This window comes from Neopsephotus bourkii, unplaced genomic scaffold (genome assembly GCF_033783945.1).
Source record: "Neopsephotus bourkii isolate Nb327-2 ecotype Australia unplaced genomic scaffold, CSIRO-AGI_Nbou_v1 NB_196, whole genome shotgun sequence".
Classification (NCBI taxonomy): domain Eukaryota; kingdom Metazoa; phylum Chordata; class Aves; order Psittaciformes; family Psittacidae; genus Neopsephotus; species Neopsephotus bourkii.
This window is the reverse complement of record NW_026900709.1, coordinates 13,774,933-13,795,099: the sequence shown is the minus strand read 5'-3', so window position 1 is coordinate 13,795,099 and position 20,167 is coordinate 13,774,933. Positions and strand designations below refer to the sequence as shown.

The 20,167-nt window shown below is 41.2% G+C and overlaps 1 protein-coding gene across 5 annotated transcripts in view; it reads left to right on the top strand.

The window, feature by feature from the left end:
• Positions 1-20,167, top strand: part of CERS6 (ceramide synthase 6) — a 120,058-nt gene that overhangs the window by 88,073 nt on the left and 11,818 nt on the right. For all 5 annotated transcript variants that reach the window (XM_061343212.1, XM_061343174.1, XM_061343203.1 and 2 more), the window contains 2 exons: positions 6,430-6,558; positions 9,583-9,689. In XM_061343212.1, the coding sequence (XP_061199196.1) occupies positions 6,430-6,558; positions 9,583-9,689 (236 nt within the window). The remainder of the gene's footprint in view (positions 1-6,429; positions 6,559-9,582; positions 9,690-20,167) is intronic.

Below are 20,167 nucleotides of genomic sequence, written 5' to 3'. Positions count from 1 at the left end.
GGAAGTTGTCTTCCACACAGAGCTACATATACAGAAAAGCACCCTTCTATTTGAATTTCCAAATATTCTCAAGATTTCTACGTCTGAAAAAAAATCCACAAAATTTAAATCCATATTGAAAGGTAAAATGTAAGCAAAACAACCAATTTAGGATAAATCATAGAATCCTAGAATAGTTAGAGTTGGAAAGGACCTTAAGATCATCAAGTTCCAAACCCCCTGCCATGGGCAGGGACACCTCACGCTAAACCATCTCACCTAAGGCTTCGTCCAACCTGGCCTTAAATACTGCCAGGGATGGAGCATTCACAACCTCCCTGGGCAACCCATTCCAGTGCCTCACCACCCTAACAGGAAAGAACTTCCTCCTTATATCCAATCTAAACTTCCCCTGTTTAAGTTTGAACCCACTACCCCTTGTCCTGTCACTGCAGTCCCTAATGAAGAGTCCCTCCCCAGCATCCCCATAGGCCCCCTTCAGATACTGGAAGGCTGCTATGAGGTCACCACGCAGCCTTCTCTTCTGCATGCTGAACAGCCCCAACTTTCTCAGCCTGCCTTCATATGAGAGGTGCTCCAGTCCCCTGATCATCCTTGTGGCCCTCCCCTGGACTTGTTCCAACAGTTCTATGTCCTTTTTATGTTGAGGACACCAGAACTGCACACAACACTCCAAGTGAGGTCTCACAAGAGCAGAGTAGAGGGACATGTGCATGTATACCCTTTGCTTACATCAACTGTAGATGCTAAATATTTTGTTCATCATGAGTTTGACATGAGTACAACTTCAATGTTTAATAAAACAGCGCGGCAGAAAGCCACTGCTCAACAGAGCTGTATAATCATAGAAGCATAGAACAGTTAGGGTTGGAAAGGACCTTAAGTTCATCTAGTTCCAACCCCTCTGCTGTGGTCAGGAGATGAATTTAAATCAAGAGTAACATTGACTAATATATCAGCTGCGGGTGCAAGAAATACTGAATGGCCATTTGTGGGTTTATCAACCAAAACCAAACCTCTGGAGCGATGTTACAGAATTGTTCAGGTTATTGGTGCAGAAATGTACCGTGTCTAATCAGTCCCCCTACATTCATGTTCAGCCCTCTGCACTGTGCTATTGATTATATTTAATTTTCTTTGTGTACCTCTTGTGGGAGAGGAAAGTGTAACATCATTGCCACCGTACTGCAATTTTGGAGCACAATACATCTTTAAAGAATATTTAATTTTTGTTCTGACTAGCAGTTTTGCTCACGTTGGACAGTAATTGGAGGCTTACCTGAATAGCATCTAGGTTCAGCGCTGAAGTACACTTCTGAAAAGGGCCATTGGGAGGGTTGGTAGTACCCTTCTCATGTAACACATCTCATGAGCAAATGCTGTAGCTTTTTTGCTCATGAGCTGGGGAGTTTGTGCCCACTGGTGAGAGGTGCACAGAACTAAATCCTGATCCTGTCTGTAGTACAGGTTCAAGTAAACTACCTTTTGCAAGCCTGTTTCTCAGTAATATATAAACAGCTTGTACTTGTTACCAGGAAGACTTTACAGCAGCCTACTGTGGAAATAGAATGGGAGATGGAGGTGGGGAAAGTGGATCACAAGCAGCTAAGTAACATCCCTGCTGCAGATTTGCAGTGCTTGAACCCAGGGCACCAGGTGAAAGAGAGACAAATGGGACAAACACCATGACACCCATGCATCTGCTGTGTCTAAGAACATCCAACTCCAGCAGAGAGCAGGAGCACAATATCTGCAGTGCAATGATAGCAAGTCAAGAGCCTTTCATTATAAGTACCCTGCAGGAGACAGTGAAGATGCCATATTTATAAATAACCTATTAGATCACTGACCAGTTTGGACTGTGGAGGCAGCTCTTTCTGTAGCGTAAGCAAAACTGCTAACTAGGAGGATCAGGCTGGAGAAATGCAGCCATGTGCTGATGTCACATAGTAAAACTGTTCTGTGGCCAGGGGCAAGTGCAAGCTGTCAAGGAAACCCATGAGTTGAAAAATGTTACCACTGGGAGCTTACAGTAGTGGATAAAAAGTAGTACAAGCTTGACAGACACCAGCTCTTGCAACACCGTAAGTTCTCTTTTAAAGAATAGGTTTTCTTTTAAAAAATGTGGAAACCTCTTAATGTGCCCAATGTGCAGTCTGTGAAACAGCGCCCCTGTCAAATAAGGCTGTGTTTAACTGAAGCAGCAGGAAATTTGCCAGCTAATATCAGGTACTATTGTAATACTTCATGACAGCTTATATAAAGCAGATTAACAGTTCTCAGCCTGAGAAACCTGTTGATGTTTTAACGTTATAGCTAGAGGAATACTTTTATGTAAATCTTGATTATCATTTTAGATACTTTAAATTCATCAGTAGCAGTGTTGTAGTCTAGGATGATCAAAAGTGCCCTGGCAGCCTCATGCACTGCAGGAATTCAGCCAACCACTTTTATGTAGGCAGGTTTCTCTCAGGGTGAGGTGCTGTAGGTCCTCTCTGAAAGCACTAGCATTCAGCGCTGGTCCTTTACTCGATGTAGCTCAAAATAAATGTGCTTGCTGTTTTCCATCTTTTATTCCTCTCTAATAGCAAATTCATGACTTTAAAATTACTTCCAATTGTTTTGCTGACTATAAAATACCTCTTTATTTAGGTATTATAAATTCTACCAGATTATCTCTGCCTGGCTGAAGAGGTGTGAGCAAACAGTTTAGGCTGTTGCCCATACCTACTATTGGCGTTAAGGCAGTGAATTGAGTAGATTAACTTTTATGGTTTTATAATGGCATGTTGTTTACTTCATAAATACTATGTTGCTGTAATGATGCTCTACACATAAGGGTTTTCATTTTCAAAGACCGCAACCTAATACAATTTGGTTTTTTATCATCTCTGTCCAGCTTCCCATACTCCTGTAAAATACAGAATAAAAAAGTAGATCAGGGAACTTTGTTACTCTCACAAGATCCTGATGACTTTTAGAAGCTGTGAGGCTTATTTACATGCTTTCTGGATACTTGAAGTATTGTTTGATAGAAAAATATTTGGTGGGTATATTTATGAGTCTATATAAAATTTCTATACAGTGTTTTAACAGGTTTGTAGAAGATCTGGGAGACCTTTCTATCAGTTCACACCTTTCAGTTCCAAGCATTTGGCAATTCCTACAGCTTCTGTGTTTTACCTTTTTTTTTAAATGACAGTTCATTCATTTCTAAAATGAAATAATCTATAGCTGCTAATTTTCTTGAATATTCCATTTTGATTCTAGAAAATGTATGCTATATTCCATTGAATTTGGATCCTAGATCTTTCTTCAAACTTGGTAGAAAAGAAAGTTTCATAGAGCTGATTTCTTCTGTTTCAGAGGAAAGGAATTTAGATTGTGTACATTTTGCAGACCTTCACTAGAACTGTAATGGTTGCGACCTTTAGCTGATGATGTTCCTTTTCTTTGCTGATCTCAAACATAGCCTGTTTCCAGAAGCTGGGGTGACTAATGAAGATGTTTTGCTCTTCAGTGACACTAATGCTCCATAGCCACTTGGCAGTTGGTCAGTGAATGTGACATGTTAAACAAATGTGGGCAGCATAAGCCTTGATCCCAGAAGGTTTGTCTACAAGTTGAGACCCACGGGGCTTCTCTGTTGTCTGATCTGTGTTCTTCCCACTGATGGTGTCAAGAGTAGGTTCTTTCTCCTATGCTTAGCCATGTATTTTCATGACACAGGCACATGACATCCTTCAGCAGTTACAACTGGAGGCTATAAATCTGCTGTAAATAAATGTAACTTGCGCAAACATACAGTTTAAAATAAATTTTAAAAAAGAAAAAGCCCATTCCTCTACAGCTGCTCTTCCGCCATGTATGGGTGAAAGTGCTTGAATAATCCGGGAACACAAGTACCACTTGACATTATGGGGACTTGTACCATTAGTTTCCATGTATTCATCACCCTTACGTATAATTAAAATCTAACAGGTCACATCTTCACAGCATAATATTAGTTACTGATTTAAAGAGGAAACAGGAAATAAAGGACCAGAATTACAAAAGTAGTCTTATTCATATCACTGCTACTTTTATCTAGCAGTTTTCAGTAGGTCATTGCAGCATCTCTCTTTCAGAGCTGGCAGAGTCAGATAACTGTGTCTTTCAAGAAACATTATTAGAGAAGGAGCTCCCTGGGCAGCATTTCTGTAAGTAGACTTCATGCAGAAGTGCAGAAGACTGCTGCCCAAGAGCATTAGGGCTGCTTAGAATAATCCATATTGTCAGAGTGCCTTGAAGAGTTCCCAAGAGGGACTAGAAATCTCATATTTGTAGAACATTAATGTGTCAGCTATAAAAACAGAGATTTTCTACTTGACTTCTTCCCCTGTTTGGACTGCCTATGTGCTAACATAATTAGAAGGAAAATGAAGAGCAGTTGCAGCTGAAGCAGGTAAAGAGCTAGTCTGCAGTATTGCCATATGGCAATGCTAGCAGCTTATTTATGATCCCAGGGATTAAGGTAGGTACTTTGCTGTTTTGATTTATGGTATAGTGAAATAGTCCCCATGTATGGGTTTGTAGTTACTGAAATGACTAAGATGCCACACTCTTGCCTTACCTTAAGACTCTTAGAAGGGGAAGCAGCCTTTAATTCTGTTTTTGCTCAGTCTGCTTTAAGAAAATGGATTTAAATCAGTGGCTTGATATAACTGATGAATGTATTTGTGCTCCACACTGCTGGGGATCAAATAACCTGGCTGAGAAACGTTGAGCATATACCAAAATAGGATACGGTTCACTGCTTTTACTCTTTTTTTTTATTATTTTTTTTATTCAGCTTTCTTTTTTCCTCCCCCTCAGCTTTGTGTTCTAGCACCTGATAGCATTAAATGTAAAGTGAAAGGCTGAAAGCAGGTCCTGTCCCTATTTGTTTAGTGAGACTGCTCAAGATGCAGGTTTTTCCAGACTCCAGGTGTACATTACAGTGAAGCCAAGCACTGGTACTGAGGGGCAATGGCACTGCGCATCACTGAATGTGATGAATGTGGCCTGCTGTGTGCCTGCTGCATTCCCAAAAAGAGGTATGGTGACACTGGGCAGTTACTCCTCCCAGTACTGGAGAGACAGAGCAGGCAGCAGCTGCAGCTGCTGCTTTTCTGGAGCTGACTCTCTTGTTAGTGGAAGCTCATCAGCACTTTCCATAAGGCCCTTCTGCCTGACACGTGTACCTTCAGTCCCTCTGTAAACCAGGTGCTGCCCCTCTAAAGACTGCAGGGTCTCAGTTTTGGTTTCTGTCCTGAGGGCCACTTAGCTCAGCAAGACTGGCCCATGAAAGCTACTAAGAAGCTAAATTCCACCTTCCAGAATGCTTGCGGAGCAGGCTGCGTGGATCTCTCTCCTTGCGGACAGCTCTACATAAGAGCTACTAGTTCTGCTGAGAGCTGTGGTAGTAACTTTGCACCCTGTGTATGGAGGAAATCCCATGTCAAATGATGACTGTGATCTTACCTTCAGAGTTTTGATACCACTTCCTCAAAGCTGTGCAGGTAATTCAGCAGACTCCAGCAAGACGGCTTTTTGACTGAGTTGGTGCCTTGCAGAGGAGAGTCTCATCTCTGTGGGTTGTGTTCTCTCAGAAACCGTTCTGGGAATCTAGGCCAGGGAGGCATTCTGTTCCTTGTTTTTCCTGCCTCTTGGCATGTATCTGGGAATGTGATGTTACAGGAGTTTTGTCGCTCCCTATATTTTTCAATGGGCCAAATAGCTCAGAGTTACTGATCTAGAGACCAGCTAACCCGCATCATTTGGGAGGAAGCAGCAGGTTAGATTTGAGTAGGAGGAAGTACACCAGCTCGTTTGAAGACGTTTCTGACCCTGTTACAGTGTGAAGACAAAGCAGCTTTGTTAAAAACAAACAAAAAAATGGTGCTGGCATTTTCGGCTCTGTGAAAGCTCTCAGTTGTGCTTGGCAGGTGACTGCTGGTAACTCCTAGTGATGTGGAAATGTGTTACCCATTTCTTTATTGGTATTAGAACTCTTGTGAATGCCACATTATTTTTCATATTGTATGTTGCTTGGTGTATAAAAAATATGGTGTAATTTTATCTGTATATATATATTTGCATTTGCAAGGTAATTTCAGCCACAAATGTTTACTTAATTAGGTTAAATTACTGTGAACTGAGAAATGTAAATATTGCCTAAGTTTCAGTAATGTCTTTGCATTTTATTAACATACAATGATTATTTTATTCACTGTGAATGAAGTATATATCTGGGTATTTAATGCACTTATGTAACAAGATCTTTATGTAACATAACCGTAATGCTGGGTTTAAAAAGCATCCATACATTTTTCTGTGAAAGTACTGAATCTCACTGTTTGCTTTATTGGTTGTTCTTTTTTTCCTCCCCTCCCCCCTGCCCTGCTCTAGGATTTTGGCATCATGTTTACACATCACATTGTAACAGTCACCCTGATAACCTTCTCATATGTAACCAACTTGACACGAGTGGGAACTTTGACCTTATGTCTCCATGATGCGGCTGATGTTGTCCTAGAGGTGAGAAAATTATGTTGTCCTAGAGGTGAGAAAATTATGTTATCAGCATCTGTACATGGCATTCACTATTCAGAGAGCTAGCGTGTTATTAGGTAGAATCTATTTGTAATGCAGAATGAGTATTTCCTAAGAAGAGTCGAGATCAAGATGGTAATGGTGATTTATATAGTGTATTTCCTTGCTAAAATATATTACAATTGTAGCTGTGCATATTTATGACTTCAGGCTGGTTTGTCCTTTGATAAGTTGCTTGTAAGAGCAGAGACTGATAATGCATTGCATGCCAGGGAGAGTTACACAAATATGAAATATAACATGGTAAAGTCAAAAGTTGCAAAATCTGGAAGGTGGTGACTGGGGGATAGAAGCTTCTGGTTCTTGACCCCTGTGACATAGTGTCTGGAGCAATAACATCATCTCCAAGAGAATTAGGGTGTTGCAGTTTGTTGCTGCTGTGCTTTGCTGGGTAGAGGGTGCTGGACAATTTGGTGGCGGTTTGTGTATGGGCAGTGAGCTGACCTCTGGTCCCCAGGATTTTCCAGGTCCCCATGCCTCTGCAACCAGATAGCAGTATTAAGCATCTGGCTTTGGAGGAGAAGGGATGATTGGAATTATTTTAAGTCAGGATGGTCTGTAACTTCCATAGCATCAATTTAGATGTGGTGTCATCCTGTACCTGCATCAGTTTTTAGACAGCTCTGGGTAATGATGAGATTGGGCTGTCTGTGATCAACGCAAAGTTAATAAAATAATCTAAAATGACTTTTTATTGAAGTAGTTGCAAAGATGCTGTTATGCAAGAATATAGCCTCAGTGTGTGAGTCACCTATTGCAGAATCAAAATCCTGACATTCTGATTTGGTAGGGCTGTAAATCTGGTTTTATTTTTTAATCTTTTTTTAATCTAGAAGGCACATGACTGCCTCTGAAAGCAACAGAGAATCTGGATTTCTCCTCTAGGAAATAATTACATCTTTAGAGGTTTATTTTTCTGTTTTAGCAATGTGTGTAGATCCATTGCGCTAGCTGTGGGTTTACCCAAACTTTCTTGATTCTTTTCTTACCAGCAGAATGACATACTCAAAAGAGTTCATTCCAGATCAGACCGGTATCTGTGGAACTATAAAACCACTGGAGAGCAGCTGTAATAGGCTAGCTAAAACCTGACCTTGAACACAGCGAGATACATATTTTGCTCAATTCCTCCGTTCAGTCACTGGCTAGGACAAGGACAAATTGCTGGTATTCTCACATGATTTACAAAAGTTCAGCAAATACGCTTCTCCATGAGGCACATACTTCAGTGGTCTTTATTTGTTCAGTCTGTTCTGACTGGAAATACTAACGCTACTCTAAAGTGTAAAATAGAGAATCACAAGCCCTGACAAACATTTACTAGGAGGGCCATTATGACTCAGTGGGCTTTCTTCTGCTAGGGCAGTGGGTTGTAGCCCCGGTGCCTTATGGGGGAAGATGTACTCCTATACACTGCTGAGATTACTGTGACTGCTGCCAGGGAAATACATCCAGAATTCATATGTGGACTTTCAGTCACATGAAAATCAAAGTGTTAGTGACTGTTATGCTTTGCATGTTGGCACTAAAGCGTTATTTTTCCCTTAAACTCATTTGTGTCCACAGGAATATAGGGCTGATTTTAAAGGGTTATGTTTTCTTTGCACTAGTGGTGGCTTTCCTCATGTTTTGTGAGCTTCCCACTTCCTAACCTGTTTTCTGCTAGTGAGAAATATCCTTTATATTCAGGTTTTCAGTGGAAATATTGCAGAAATTAGGTAACATCCAGCAGTGCAGGCTAGTTTTGTCATCCAGGTTGGCTAACATGAGCATTGAGCCCTTTCAGATTCAGTGTTCATACCAAAAAAAAATCAGAGTGCAATAGTGCCTATCGCCATTTTAGGTAATCTTCTGGTTTGAATTCTGCATTCAGAATAGCGTTCTGTCTGCATAGTTCTGGTAATTTTTCTCCCTCCTAGCCCTCTGGAAGTTGTGCAGAAGTATCTTCTCAGTATGGATACAGGTCCCCTAGGAGGGGGGCTTTGAAAGAGTTCCCAATTACTTAAGTGGACACTAAATTGGGTTCTTCATGTACTTCACTTCATGTGCAGTGATTCTCTAGATACATCTGACAGAAAGCATAAAGACTGTCCCTGCCTGGAAGCAGGTGTTTTAAAATAAGTAACTGCTTACGTACATGAATGCTGTGGAAACAGCACAGATGTCTTACAACAGCTTTGCTTGTACATACTGTTTTCTTCAGGGAGAAGAGGGAAAAGAAACTTCATGGAAGACTGGGGTTTTAATGAGCAGTTTGAGTGAAGAGTAATTAGTGACTCCTTCGCTGAGGAGGAGTCAGAAGACTGCATGAAGGCAAATGAGAGAGGCATGTAAAAATAGGCATAGGGAACAAGTTGGAAAGCAAAAGTTGGAAAGAGAGGGGAAGAGAGACTTGGAAAAATATTTGAAGGGGAGGGGTATCATCTTTGAGGTGGACTCTGTTCTGTGTGGGCCGGAAAAGAAGAAGAGATGCTGTAGGAGAATGTAGGAGATTTGAGACAAAGTTTATATATGGCAAGGACAAGAATGACAGAGAGCATAGGGCAGGTGGAAGATGAACGAATGCTGAAAATGCAAGTGGAGCATACTGGAAAGGTGAGACACGGGTAGGTAAAGAGGCTGGGGGCAAGGATGGCATAAACACAGTGGGGTTCAAGAAAAGGTTAGAAGAGTTTTGTGAATCTGAAATTGTAGGATTTCAAAAAGGAAATTAAAGGGGAAGGAAGAAATGAGAGATGTATTCTGGTTTTATGCAGCCTGGTTTTTTTACCCAAGAAGACATTTTCCAGCAGCTTGATGGAGAAGAGTTACAAGGTCACCTATGAGGTGGCTCAATGAAAATGTTAGTGATTTCATAAAAAATTTATATCTTTTTCTTACAGCTTATGCACAATACAGGAGAACGTGGTTGTCCTCACAGAAGTAAACAAACGTTTTTTTCTTTTGCAGGCTGCCAAAATGGCAAACTATTGCAAGTGTCAAAAACTGAGTGACCTTCTGTTCCTTACATTTGCCATTGTCTTCATTGTCAGTAGGCTTGGTATATATCCCTTGTGGTGAGTAAGCATATAGTTTTCCTTAAATGCTAAGCATCAAACAAGCTTGGAGATAACTATGTTGTAATTGAACATGATTCACTGAAATTACTGTGTCCCAAAGCGCTAAGGAGAGTTTCAGGCATAACCAGGTGCTGAAATAGCCTATTTGCTATAGTGCCATTGTGTTTACTGTGTGCTAGGCAAGAAACATACGGGTTTCTGCTGCTTTTAAAGTAGAAGTGGGTTGGAGATCACATAGCTCCAGGTTAGCAGTTGATTGCCTGTGTTGGCAAGAAGTTAGAAAAGAAATAACGTATTAGTCACTGACAGCACTGATCAGAGGCTAAGCTTGAAGGTAGGATCTTCTCATTAGCTTTCAGCGCACACTTTATAAACGTGTTCAGCTTAAAGAAAAACATAGTCAGATAAAAAGAGTCTGGCCCGCTGAAATCAGTATAAGGATTTTACTGCCATGCAGACTGTATTGCTTCAAGCTGCTCCTTTTCAATGCCCCCTTTAAGTTAGGGGTCCTGAAGAAGCTCTGTAATACATCTATAAGATAGTTAGGTGTTACTGTCTTCTCATCTCTTACCAGACAAAGGCAGCTGCTTGCATGTGCACATGCTCTCTCTTCTGAGACACAAACAGGACATAGAAGTTTGATCATTTAGCTAGGCTCTTCAACATCCAGAAGGCAGTTGGTGAGTTAGGAAATATACTGGTGTACTTCACTGTAAAAATCCTTTCAAGTTTCTCTGTAACCTGTTCCCTGTATATGAGGAGGGCTGGAAGAAGGCATTGGCCTTGCTCTTTCGTGTTCTGGATGCATCCTTTGTTTCATATGAACAGAACTAACCCAAATATCTATATCCCTATGAGAGCATCAGAAGACAGTGACAGTTTAGGTTTAGGGACGCACCGAGAATGCCAATGCTATCCTTTGCAGAGTTTTATTTAGAGAGATTACCACCAAGCTCCTTATTTAAGCACACAGAGAATTTACAGATGCCAGTATCAACCTCTCTGCACAGTTTCCTTTCAAATCCTCTATAGTGATATCTCTGGGGTTTTGTTAATGCAAACAGGATGAGACCAAGGTGCCCTTATGGAGCTGCATCATCAGCTCTGCTAAACAATACAATGTAGAAGTCTCATTTACCATTTAACGATTCCAAAGGTAACGTGGAAATGCCTGGTCCCTTCTGCGCTGTAAGTTGGTAAAAGACCATGACAAAAGGACAAAATGGATAGACAAACAAACTGCGTGTTTAAAAACGCTTGTTATTTTTTCCTGTGAGCCATTATTTAGTTTTTAAACATCTTTGCATCTCTTTCCTCAGTCTTTCCTTAAAGCTAACTTCACCATTCACTGAATTTTTGTAAAGGAAGTATGGTATTCTTTTACTTACATCATCTCACATAGGAAAAATGGTGGCACTCCTGCTCATAGGATTTCATCTGCCTGTTGCATTCTGTTTTATATTGAGAAATGGAGGGACAACCCAATTCTACCGGCACAGTTCTGCCACTAGAGACTGCAATACATGACTCTGCTTCAGGGAAGGGCAGTCAGATGATGACTGGATGGGTTCACAAAGGGATAGGCAAAGGGGAAGTCATACTTGCCCAGCTTCCTATGATGAAACTACTGGCTTGGTGAATGAGGAGAGAGCAGTGGATATAATCTACATTAACTTCAGTAAGGCTTTTGACACTGCCTCCCAGAGAATCCTGAGAGAGAAACTGGTTAACATATGGGCTAGATGAGCAACAGTGAGGTGGATTGAAAATTGGCTGAGCAGCCAGACCCAGAGGGTGGTGATCAGTGGTATGAAGTCTAGGTGGGGGCCAGTAACTAGCAGCGTACCCCAGGGGTCAATACTGAGTCGAGTCCCATTCCACATCTTCATTAATGAAGTGGATGATGTAACAGAGTGCACCCTCAGCAAGTTTGCTCATGTTACAGCCTGTGAGGAGCAGCTGATACACCAGAAGGTTGTGCTGTCATCCAGAGGAGGAACCTCAACAGGCTGGAGAAATGGGCTGATACAAACTTCATGGCGTTCAGTAAAGGGAAGTGTAAAGTCCTGCACCAGTATATGCTGGGGTCTGAGGCTGTTCAGCCTGGAGAAGGCTGTGTGGAGACCTCATAGCAGCCTTCCAGTACCTGAAGGGGGCCTACAGGGATGCTGGGGAGGGACTCTTCATTAGGGACTGTAGGGATAGGACAAGGGATAATGGGTTAAAACTTAAACAGGGGAAGTTTAGATTGGATATAAGGTGGAAATTCTTTCCTGTTAGGGTGGTGAGGCACTGGAATTGGTTGCTCAGGGAGGTTTTGAATGCTCCATCCCTGGCAGTGTTCAAGGTCAGGTTGGACAAGGCCCTGGGTGATATGGTTTAGTGTAAGGTGTCCCTGCCCATGGCAGGGGGTTTGGAACTTGATGATCTTAAGGTCCTTTCCAACCCTAACTATTCTGATTCTATAATAACCAGTGGACACCAGCTTGAACATGAGCAACCAATGTGTCCTTGTGCCAAACAAAGCTAATAGTATCCTGAGCTGCAACAAGAGAGGTGTTGCCAGGTGGCTGAGGAAGGTGAACCTTCCCCTCTACTCAGCCCTGGCAAGGCCATACCTGGAGTATCATGTCCAGTTCTGGACTCCCCAGAACCAGAGGGGTACAAAGCTACTGTAGGGAGTCCAGCAAAGGGGTCACTAAGATTGATTAAGGAACTGGAACATCTCTCACTTGAGGAAAGACTAGGACAGGTAGGACTGTTCAGTGAGAGAAGAGAAAGCTTGGAGTAGATATTATCTGTGTATATAATAGATACATGAAGGGAGAGTGCAAAGAAGGCTGAGACAGGCTTTTTTCAGTGGTGCTCAGGGCCGGGATCAGAGGCAGTGAGCATGAACTGAAACACGGGAGGTTCTGTGTGAATATTGGGAAACATTTTTTCACTGTGTGGGTGACTGAGCGCGGGCACAGGCTGCCCAGAAAGGTTGTTGAGTCTCCATCCTTGGATACTCGAAAGCCTTGGACATGGTCCTGGGCTGCCTATTACAGATGACCCAGGGGGAGTGGACAGGATGACGTCCAAAGGTCCTTTCCAACCTCAGCCATTCTGTGATTTTGTGAGTTGCCTTATGTGTTTAGCTGTGACTCCAGCATTTAAACCTTACTCTGTATTATTTCAAATAGCAAAAGAGAACCAGCTGCCCAATGTGCTTTTTCTTTTAAGACACCCAAAAATCAGCATGGTCCAGATATTTCCATCCTTTACATCTTTACTATGGTATTCAAGTTTTGGAAAGTCCACACTTTCCACCTGGAATGTTTAAAATAACACTGTATTTATAAATGGAACTGAAACTCTGAAACTGGAGGTTCATGCTGTCTCAAGTCATTTCTGTGAAGTGTTGCAGCCAAGTGTGACACTGTGCAGGAAGTCCTTGCCTACGACTAGGCGATTTATGGATTAAAGACTGACATGGCTAGTGGTAATCAGACATCATGGACCTGTGCAAGTGTCCCTAATACACATCTCATGCCATCTGACTGGCAAAGTCCCAGAAGTGATTACTGTCACAGGGATAAGTTATCTAGCAAGTGCCAAATCATGAGCCCTGCTTTACAGCTGTGGCATTGTGCTGGTGTTCTGGATGTACCCACCTGTACCTGTATACATTAGGGTGACAGCAGCACTTCCATGTCACTTTAGATTCAATCATGTCTGAATCCTGCTTTACAGAGTAACAGTGGCCCAGTGTGTACTGAAAGCAGGGTAAAAATCCAAGCAAGTAGATCTGGGGGAAAAGGAAAGGAAAGAGTGCTGCACAGTATCTTCTGTATTGATGATGGCTTCCTTGGTACTGAATGTTGGGTTAATGAGGGCAGCAAGCTACAGCCATGGGTGAGGTTTGCTGCTGGGATGGAAAAGATCAGCATAGACGTTTGAAGTCAGTGAAGGCAGAGGGATTGTGTAGTACAGTAATGCAGCAGCTGACTGTGTGCTGTGTGCTCCTGTGTCAGAGATGGAGCGGTTACACTGGCGATCCCTCTGCCTCTCCTCTCCCTTAATCAACAAAAGGACCCATTTATTTATTTGAATATGTAAATGGTTCTGCGTTGTGTATGTGATCTTTGATTTTTTAAGACTTATTTCCAGACCAAAGCCTTGATGTATGTACTTCTAATTGTTACCTTTGCATACACCTATAAACACAGACAGTCCAGAGGCAGTTTCATAGTTCTCAGTACTGTGGGCATTGCCTCTGGGAGTCAGGGTTAGCAGGGATGAAGTATGGGACATATAAGCTTGTCTGTCCAATTCCTTTTTCTCTGTGAAACAGCAATTCTAAATCTTCACCCCCATTAGCTTACATGTCAGCAAAGATGAGTCATTGGAGTGGCAGCAGGCCAGGAAGCATAGTTTTGCTCTCCTTTGCTGAATATTCGAAATAGGAAAATGTGGTGCCTGATTAATATTACATAAAAATGCAAATTTTTCTAGCATAAAAACTGAGAGATATAAAATTGGTGTGCATGTAATGTAAAAGGAAGACTGTAATTTATAAGAAAACTTCCCACACATAGGAAGACGAATACCCAAGACAGGCTTCCAGAAACATTGCTTATAAGCACTGGCATGCTGTTGTGCTCTGGTTTTGCGCAAGTGCCATTTAATCTTGCATGAAGGTGCTAATAAAGAATTCAGGATGTATCAAATGCTGTTGTTTGAAGGCTGTTTAGCAGTGTAGCTAAGACAAAAGAAACTGGCAATTAGGTATCTAGTTAGCAGTCTTTCTGCAGGCATCTGGAGTTCATTTCAACAATAATTCAAAAGCCCCAGGATACTTTCTGCCTCCTGCCTCTAAGTGAATGTAGGAGTAAAGCTGCTATTTTCACTGACAAGACATTTTGCTTGTGAAATTCTCCCACTTGTGCATAATCGCTGTTCTAGCAAATTAAAACATAAAACACAACTCTCCATGAGTCAGGGGGAACATGATGCCTTCTCAGGTGATACAGGGTTGTAGGGAGAATAAAAGCAATCTCAAACCAAAGAATTGATGTAAATTACATGAGGCCTTGTCTAGTCTAACCAGTCTGGGCAAAGTAGTTACTGCAGGCCTTTCTTTATTTCAGTAAGCCTTGCAATTCCTCTTCCCCAGGCCTCAAATGCTTGGTTTTGCCATAGTTATATGGTCATACTCTTCTATCTGGTTGTAAAGGAATGGTTTGGTTTGTGTTGTTTTGTTTTTCTTTCACTGTCCAGGAAGGGAAATTCCATTGGGGTGTAATATTTCTGAATAATTTTTTGAGCTCTGCAGAGGATAAATAGGCATCTTCCATTCCAGGGGATGTGAGTTAAGAGGTGATGTGCTGCATTTTCTGGTCTTTCTTTGATCATTGCTTTCTTTGATCTCATGTTGTGAGAACCATGAAACTTCTCAAGTCTGGGCTGTGTAAGAGATCCAAAACTACTCACTTAGTTTGCATATTTTTCTGGACCTGATGCTTTTTTTGATACATCAGTTTGAATATATCTCCTAATGCTGTGAAGGTAGAACATAGTGTTCCTGACAAAGTACTGCTGTCAAAAGTTGAGGAAGCCAGGAAATGGTGCTTGCATTCATGTGACCTGTGAGGTCTCAGCATGCAGATATTACATATATGCACTGAAAAATGCAAAACAGTGGCTTACCTGTGCAAATGTAAATGAAAGCCTGATTTAAGCTGATTATAAATAACAGAGGTTATGTTCTGCATGTGCTTTAACCCAGATTCTCATGTAGGCAATTTTGGTATGGTCCGGGTAGTCTATATGCCTTCCTGTCTTTGATCCCTTCAGAAATTATCAACACCCAGACTACTGTTCCGCAATAGAAAATATGAGGACAGACACTTTGATTAGTTGGTATAGCCTAGTTTAATGTTTGAAGGTATGTCTTAACTGGATCTTCTCTTTGCAAGGCTGTTTGGAAAAGCTCTGTCCAAAAAAAAAAAAAAAAAGACGGCAAAAATAATTCTCACTGTTGGAACTCAAAGATGTTTCAGTTGTGTGTCTTCTCACCAACTGCTAAGTGGGATTTTTATGCTAACAAGTCCTCTATAAGCATGGGTCAGCCAGTCCTAAGAACAACAACATTGTTCCTTCTTATTTTTTCATTTGTAAAGCTCATGAGAGTGCATGCAGTCTGGCTCATGGCTGATTTCTAATTGCCTTTTCATGGCAGTGAGTATCTGCGTGAACCAGGCAAGCATGGCATCATCCTCACTGAGTTAAAATTAACTTCTGTTCACCATGGTGTGCTGTAATGAGCCCTAGTTACTTATTACCAGTCTTTCTCTTATCTTTACGTGACTGGCTGAATAGCTCTTCCCAAGTTTCATCACTGGTTGAGCAGTAGTGTGGAATATAGCCATGCTGTTAATGTGCACACTGGGTCTCCAAATACTGATTTAGTGTTGCCAGTTTACAGTGTTCTCTCTCCCTTCTGGAATCAGCTTCTCTCTGAGCGAAATTGCAGCTTGAGTTACAAATAGGGTAGCTCAGAGCCCCCATGGGCAGCAGCTACTGCAGAGATTTGGTGAACCTCTCTTTTTCCTAGCTTTGTTCTTTCTCTAGCTGATACTGACTGGTTTTGTGCAGCTCTTAACGTGCAAGGAAGTTGAGTCATCATCTTCCATACTGGTTTTCTTTCCTGGCATGTTTCCTCCTGTTTGGCCCTTAGAGCATGTGAATTGTGAAAGGCAGCATGTGGACCATGGGTGAATCACTCTATTTCATTCATCTGAACAAATTGGTAAAACAGAAAGCTCAAACCTACCCTTAAAAAGCATCCTGCGATGTTGAAGCAATATGTAGGCAGTAGTTAAAGCAAGAATCCTGGTCAGTTACTTGGCATGTCAAGAATGTAAGTAGCCAGATAAATCCCAACTGCCCAGAACTTGTCTGGACTCTGAATGAACACAATGTTTTATGATGTTTTAGTTACTGTCACTGAATTGTGAAGTCAGCAAAAACCTTTCTAGCCTTACACATTTTATGAATAGAGCTGGGCAAACATCTCTGTTTCACAGAAAAATAACTTTTTTATTACGAAATGAAATCTCTTCCAATATGGTCTCAGCTCATTTTGCTTAGAATATTACCTAAACCAGAGCACAGTCTAAGTTGTTTGTGTGTAGCAGATACTGAAGGAATAAACTATGATTTTGATACTTTATTCATGATGTTATTTATGCTGTTACTGAGTGAAGACTGTAGAGCTAACAAAAATTATCTAATGTGCTTTTATTTCAAGTTGTTTGTAGTTTCAGCAGCCAATTTATAACCCATCAGTTTATCAAGAGCATTTAATAAAAAGTTTTTGGCAAGCTAAGTACAGTATATTTGAAGAACTCATAGACTAATTTATAGATTAAGAAGAAGGTTTCATTAACTAATTCCCCATAAATTTACTCACAACTCTTGTCTTAGCTGTTGAGCAGAGCATATATATGATGTTGTCATCCCATCTGCTTTTGTCAAAACGTTATCTGATGTTCTCCTTTCTAATGCCTGGTTATTTTATTTCCTCGAATTGTTTACAGTGCTTGTGAACTCAGGCTTCTGAGTGCTATATGAAGCAAAGCTGAAGTCTTTGGTGTGCCAGGTTAATACTGATCCAGCTGTTTACAGAGAAGCTGTAAGAAATGGAAAGGTTACAGGTGTTATTCACCACTGTGGGTTTGCAGTGTAAATAACAAAATGTGGCATTTGCTCAGTGTTTCCTTTTTTAAGATTTTCTTGTGATCACAAAAAAAAAAAAAAAAAAGAAAAGAAAAAGGATTTCATGAGGCTTTCAAAGCTGATTCTTATCCTCATTTTTAGTTTCTACAGACTGTACCCTGTGGCTGTAATAATGCTTTCTGTTGTCAGGGATAGGCTGTTCAGCGAGTGTGCTCACTTTCCTCCTTTTATTATGAAATATGTCCTTTCTAAAACCTGTGATCTGATTGAAAACAGGACAGAAACCTGTGCTGTGGTACTTTTGCTCAGAATTATTCTGGTGACTGTAAATGTCTCAGGGGAAGGGAAGCAACATTGGTGTTCTTCTTGTGGCCAGACATGTTACCTGCTTTTAAATCAGCTCAGCAAGTCATGGTGACTGCAGAGTATGGATGACCCAAAGGGCTGAACTGAAAGTTGCTTCACCATGGTAATCAGCTTCCCATATAAGCTGCCTTGTAGTCAGCTGAAGTTCTCCAAGTCTCCTCTGAAGCTGCAGGAAGGAGGGAAAAACAAAAGAGGCAGACCATAGGAATTTGCATTTGACTGTTGGTTTGGGGGGAGATTGTTATTTTTTCTAAAAGAGAGGGATGTGAGGAAACTTTGCCCCAGAGTACATCCTTATGTGTTGCTCACTCAGTAGAGGGAAGAGTTGTGCTGGTAATATAGTAACACAGACGACCTATACAAATGCTGACAGTCTATGTGGCTGGAGGTAGTTTGAGCAAATGCAGTATCTGCCTCTTCTCAACCGCTTTTCTCTTAGAGGCTGTATCTGTAGCACCAGGGTTTGCTGCTAGTGGAGCATACTCTCTGGTGATACAGAGTTGATACAAAAGACAAACTGGTTTCCTGCAAGCTGCTGATGTATGTGGGACATAAAAATTATAGCTGTACAAAAGCATGGGAGTATGATAGTTAACTTACCAGCTTGAAATAGTAAATGGCTTTTGAACACCATGATCAACAGCTGTGATGCAGTTAGGGTCTCTTTAGTGCTCAGCTAGGAGGAGGTCATTATACTATGGAAGACACCCAGCAACCATGTAAGCGAGCACATTCCGTTGGTTTCATCGCATTGTACGATGGCAGAGTTTGACCCATAATACCTACGAAAATAGAGATCATTATTGTAGCTATGAAAACAAATATCATTACTAAGCACACTGGATTACACTGAAAACTGTTTAAGGCTGATTTCCCAGACTTTGGTGTGAAGGAAATTTTTATGATGCTTGTGGAGGCAAAGGTTTTTGGTGGTAGGTTTTTTCCCCTCCCCATCCACATCTTTTAGCATTTCTTCTACAACTGGACCATAATATTTAAGCCATTTGTTTGAAAGGTGAGTCCTTGGCAGACACTGCTCCACCACATTTCCTTAAGCAGTGTGATTTTTATGGGTTTTAAAACTATTCCGTTACTGTAGGGAGGGGCAGTTCTCAGGAATAGACCAATGAATCCGAAGTGTGATACCCCTGCTATTGATGGGATGTAAGCCACCTGAAAGACATTGAGTACCTGGCAGAGAACTGGCTGCAGCTGTTGTGTGATGTTTTGTGGGCTTTTGAATTAGTTCTGTTTAGTTCCTGCATTTACAGAAAGTCTGGGTAATCTTTTTTCCCTTGAAATGTTTGCCATAGCATATAACTAAACACAAGGCAGTGTGTTAGTGTGTGCTCCAAAAGCAAAGGGAAGAAATACTCCTTGAACAGAGGTACTGTACTTATTTTTAGTCAATAGAAAGAGGCAGGAGGAAGGATTTTTTTTGTTCTCTGATACCCTGTTTTGTAAAGATTGGAAACTGGCCTCCTGTAGTTTTACAACAAATGCCTCTCCTATTTGGAACATGAACTCTAGGCAAATGGATCTTGATATTCTCTGTTGCTCATATTAAAGTTTCATGTGTGCCTGGAGATTTTCATATTTGGAAGTGCCATTCTAAGCATAACATAGTATCCCTGTGCCTGTGTGTTACGATCACAGGCCTTTACACAAGCATTTTGCCAGAACACATTACTGGTACAACATTTTGCTGAGTATAATTACATTCTGCTAGGAAATTAGAATTCTATTCACATCCTAATGTCTGTTGAAAGGCTCTCTTGAGATTTGAGCTTAGATTGTGAAGGTATCTCTGACCTTGTATTCTTGTTTTTCCCTATCCACAAGAGTGGAAATACTATTATTCGTACCAGTGGCTGCAAAATCAGTTAATGGGCAGTAGCTGTTGATGAGAAAGAATTGAGTGAAAAGCGCAGCTGAACCCAAGACAGTGACAGCTTGATCAGAATGGTTTCTTTTACAGTACATCAAACATGAATAATTTCCTGCCTGTTCCATCATTTTAGTTAAGTAATTGGAAAGCCTATTGATCTACACAGGGCTTAAAATAACACAGTTTCAGTGGCAGGGCTGTGATTTCTGTAAAAAGGTATTGTTCCTGATTAGTATTAGGACAGGAGCCACCCATCTTTACAGCAGCTGAGCTTGTGTTAGCATCATGTCAGGAAATCCTCTGATGTGGGGCTGGTATGAGTGAGAACTCCACATGATGGCTGATCTCACTGACAAAATTGAAGTGCGTAGGTTTAATGTTTTTCTGAATGCTGACGTGAGAGTTTATCTTTCCTGTTGCTGCATTTTGTGGCAGTCGTTCCTTAACTGTCTAAAAGAAGAGGGTAATAAGCATCACCAACCAAAAAAATTAGAGAAAT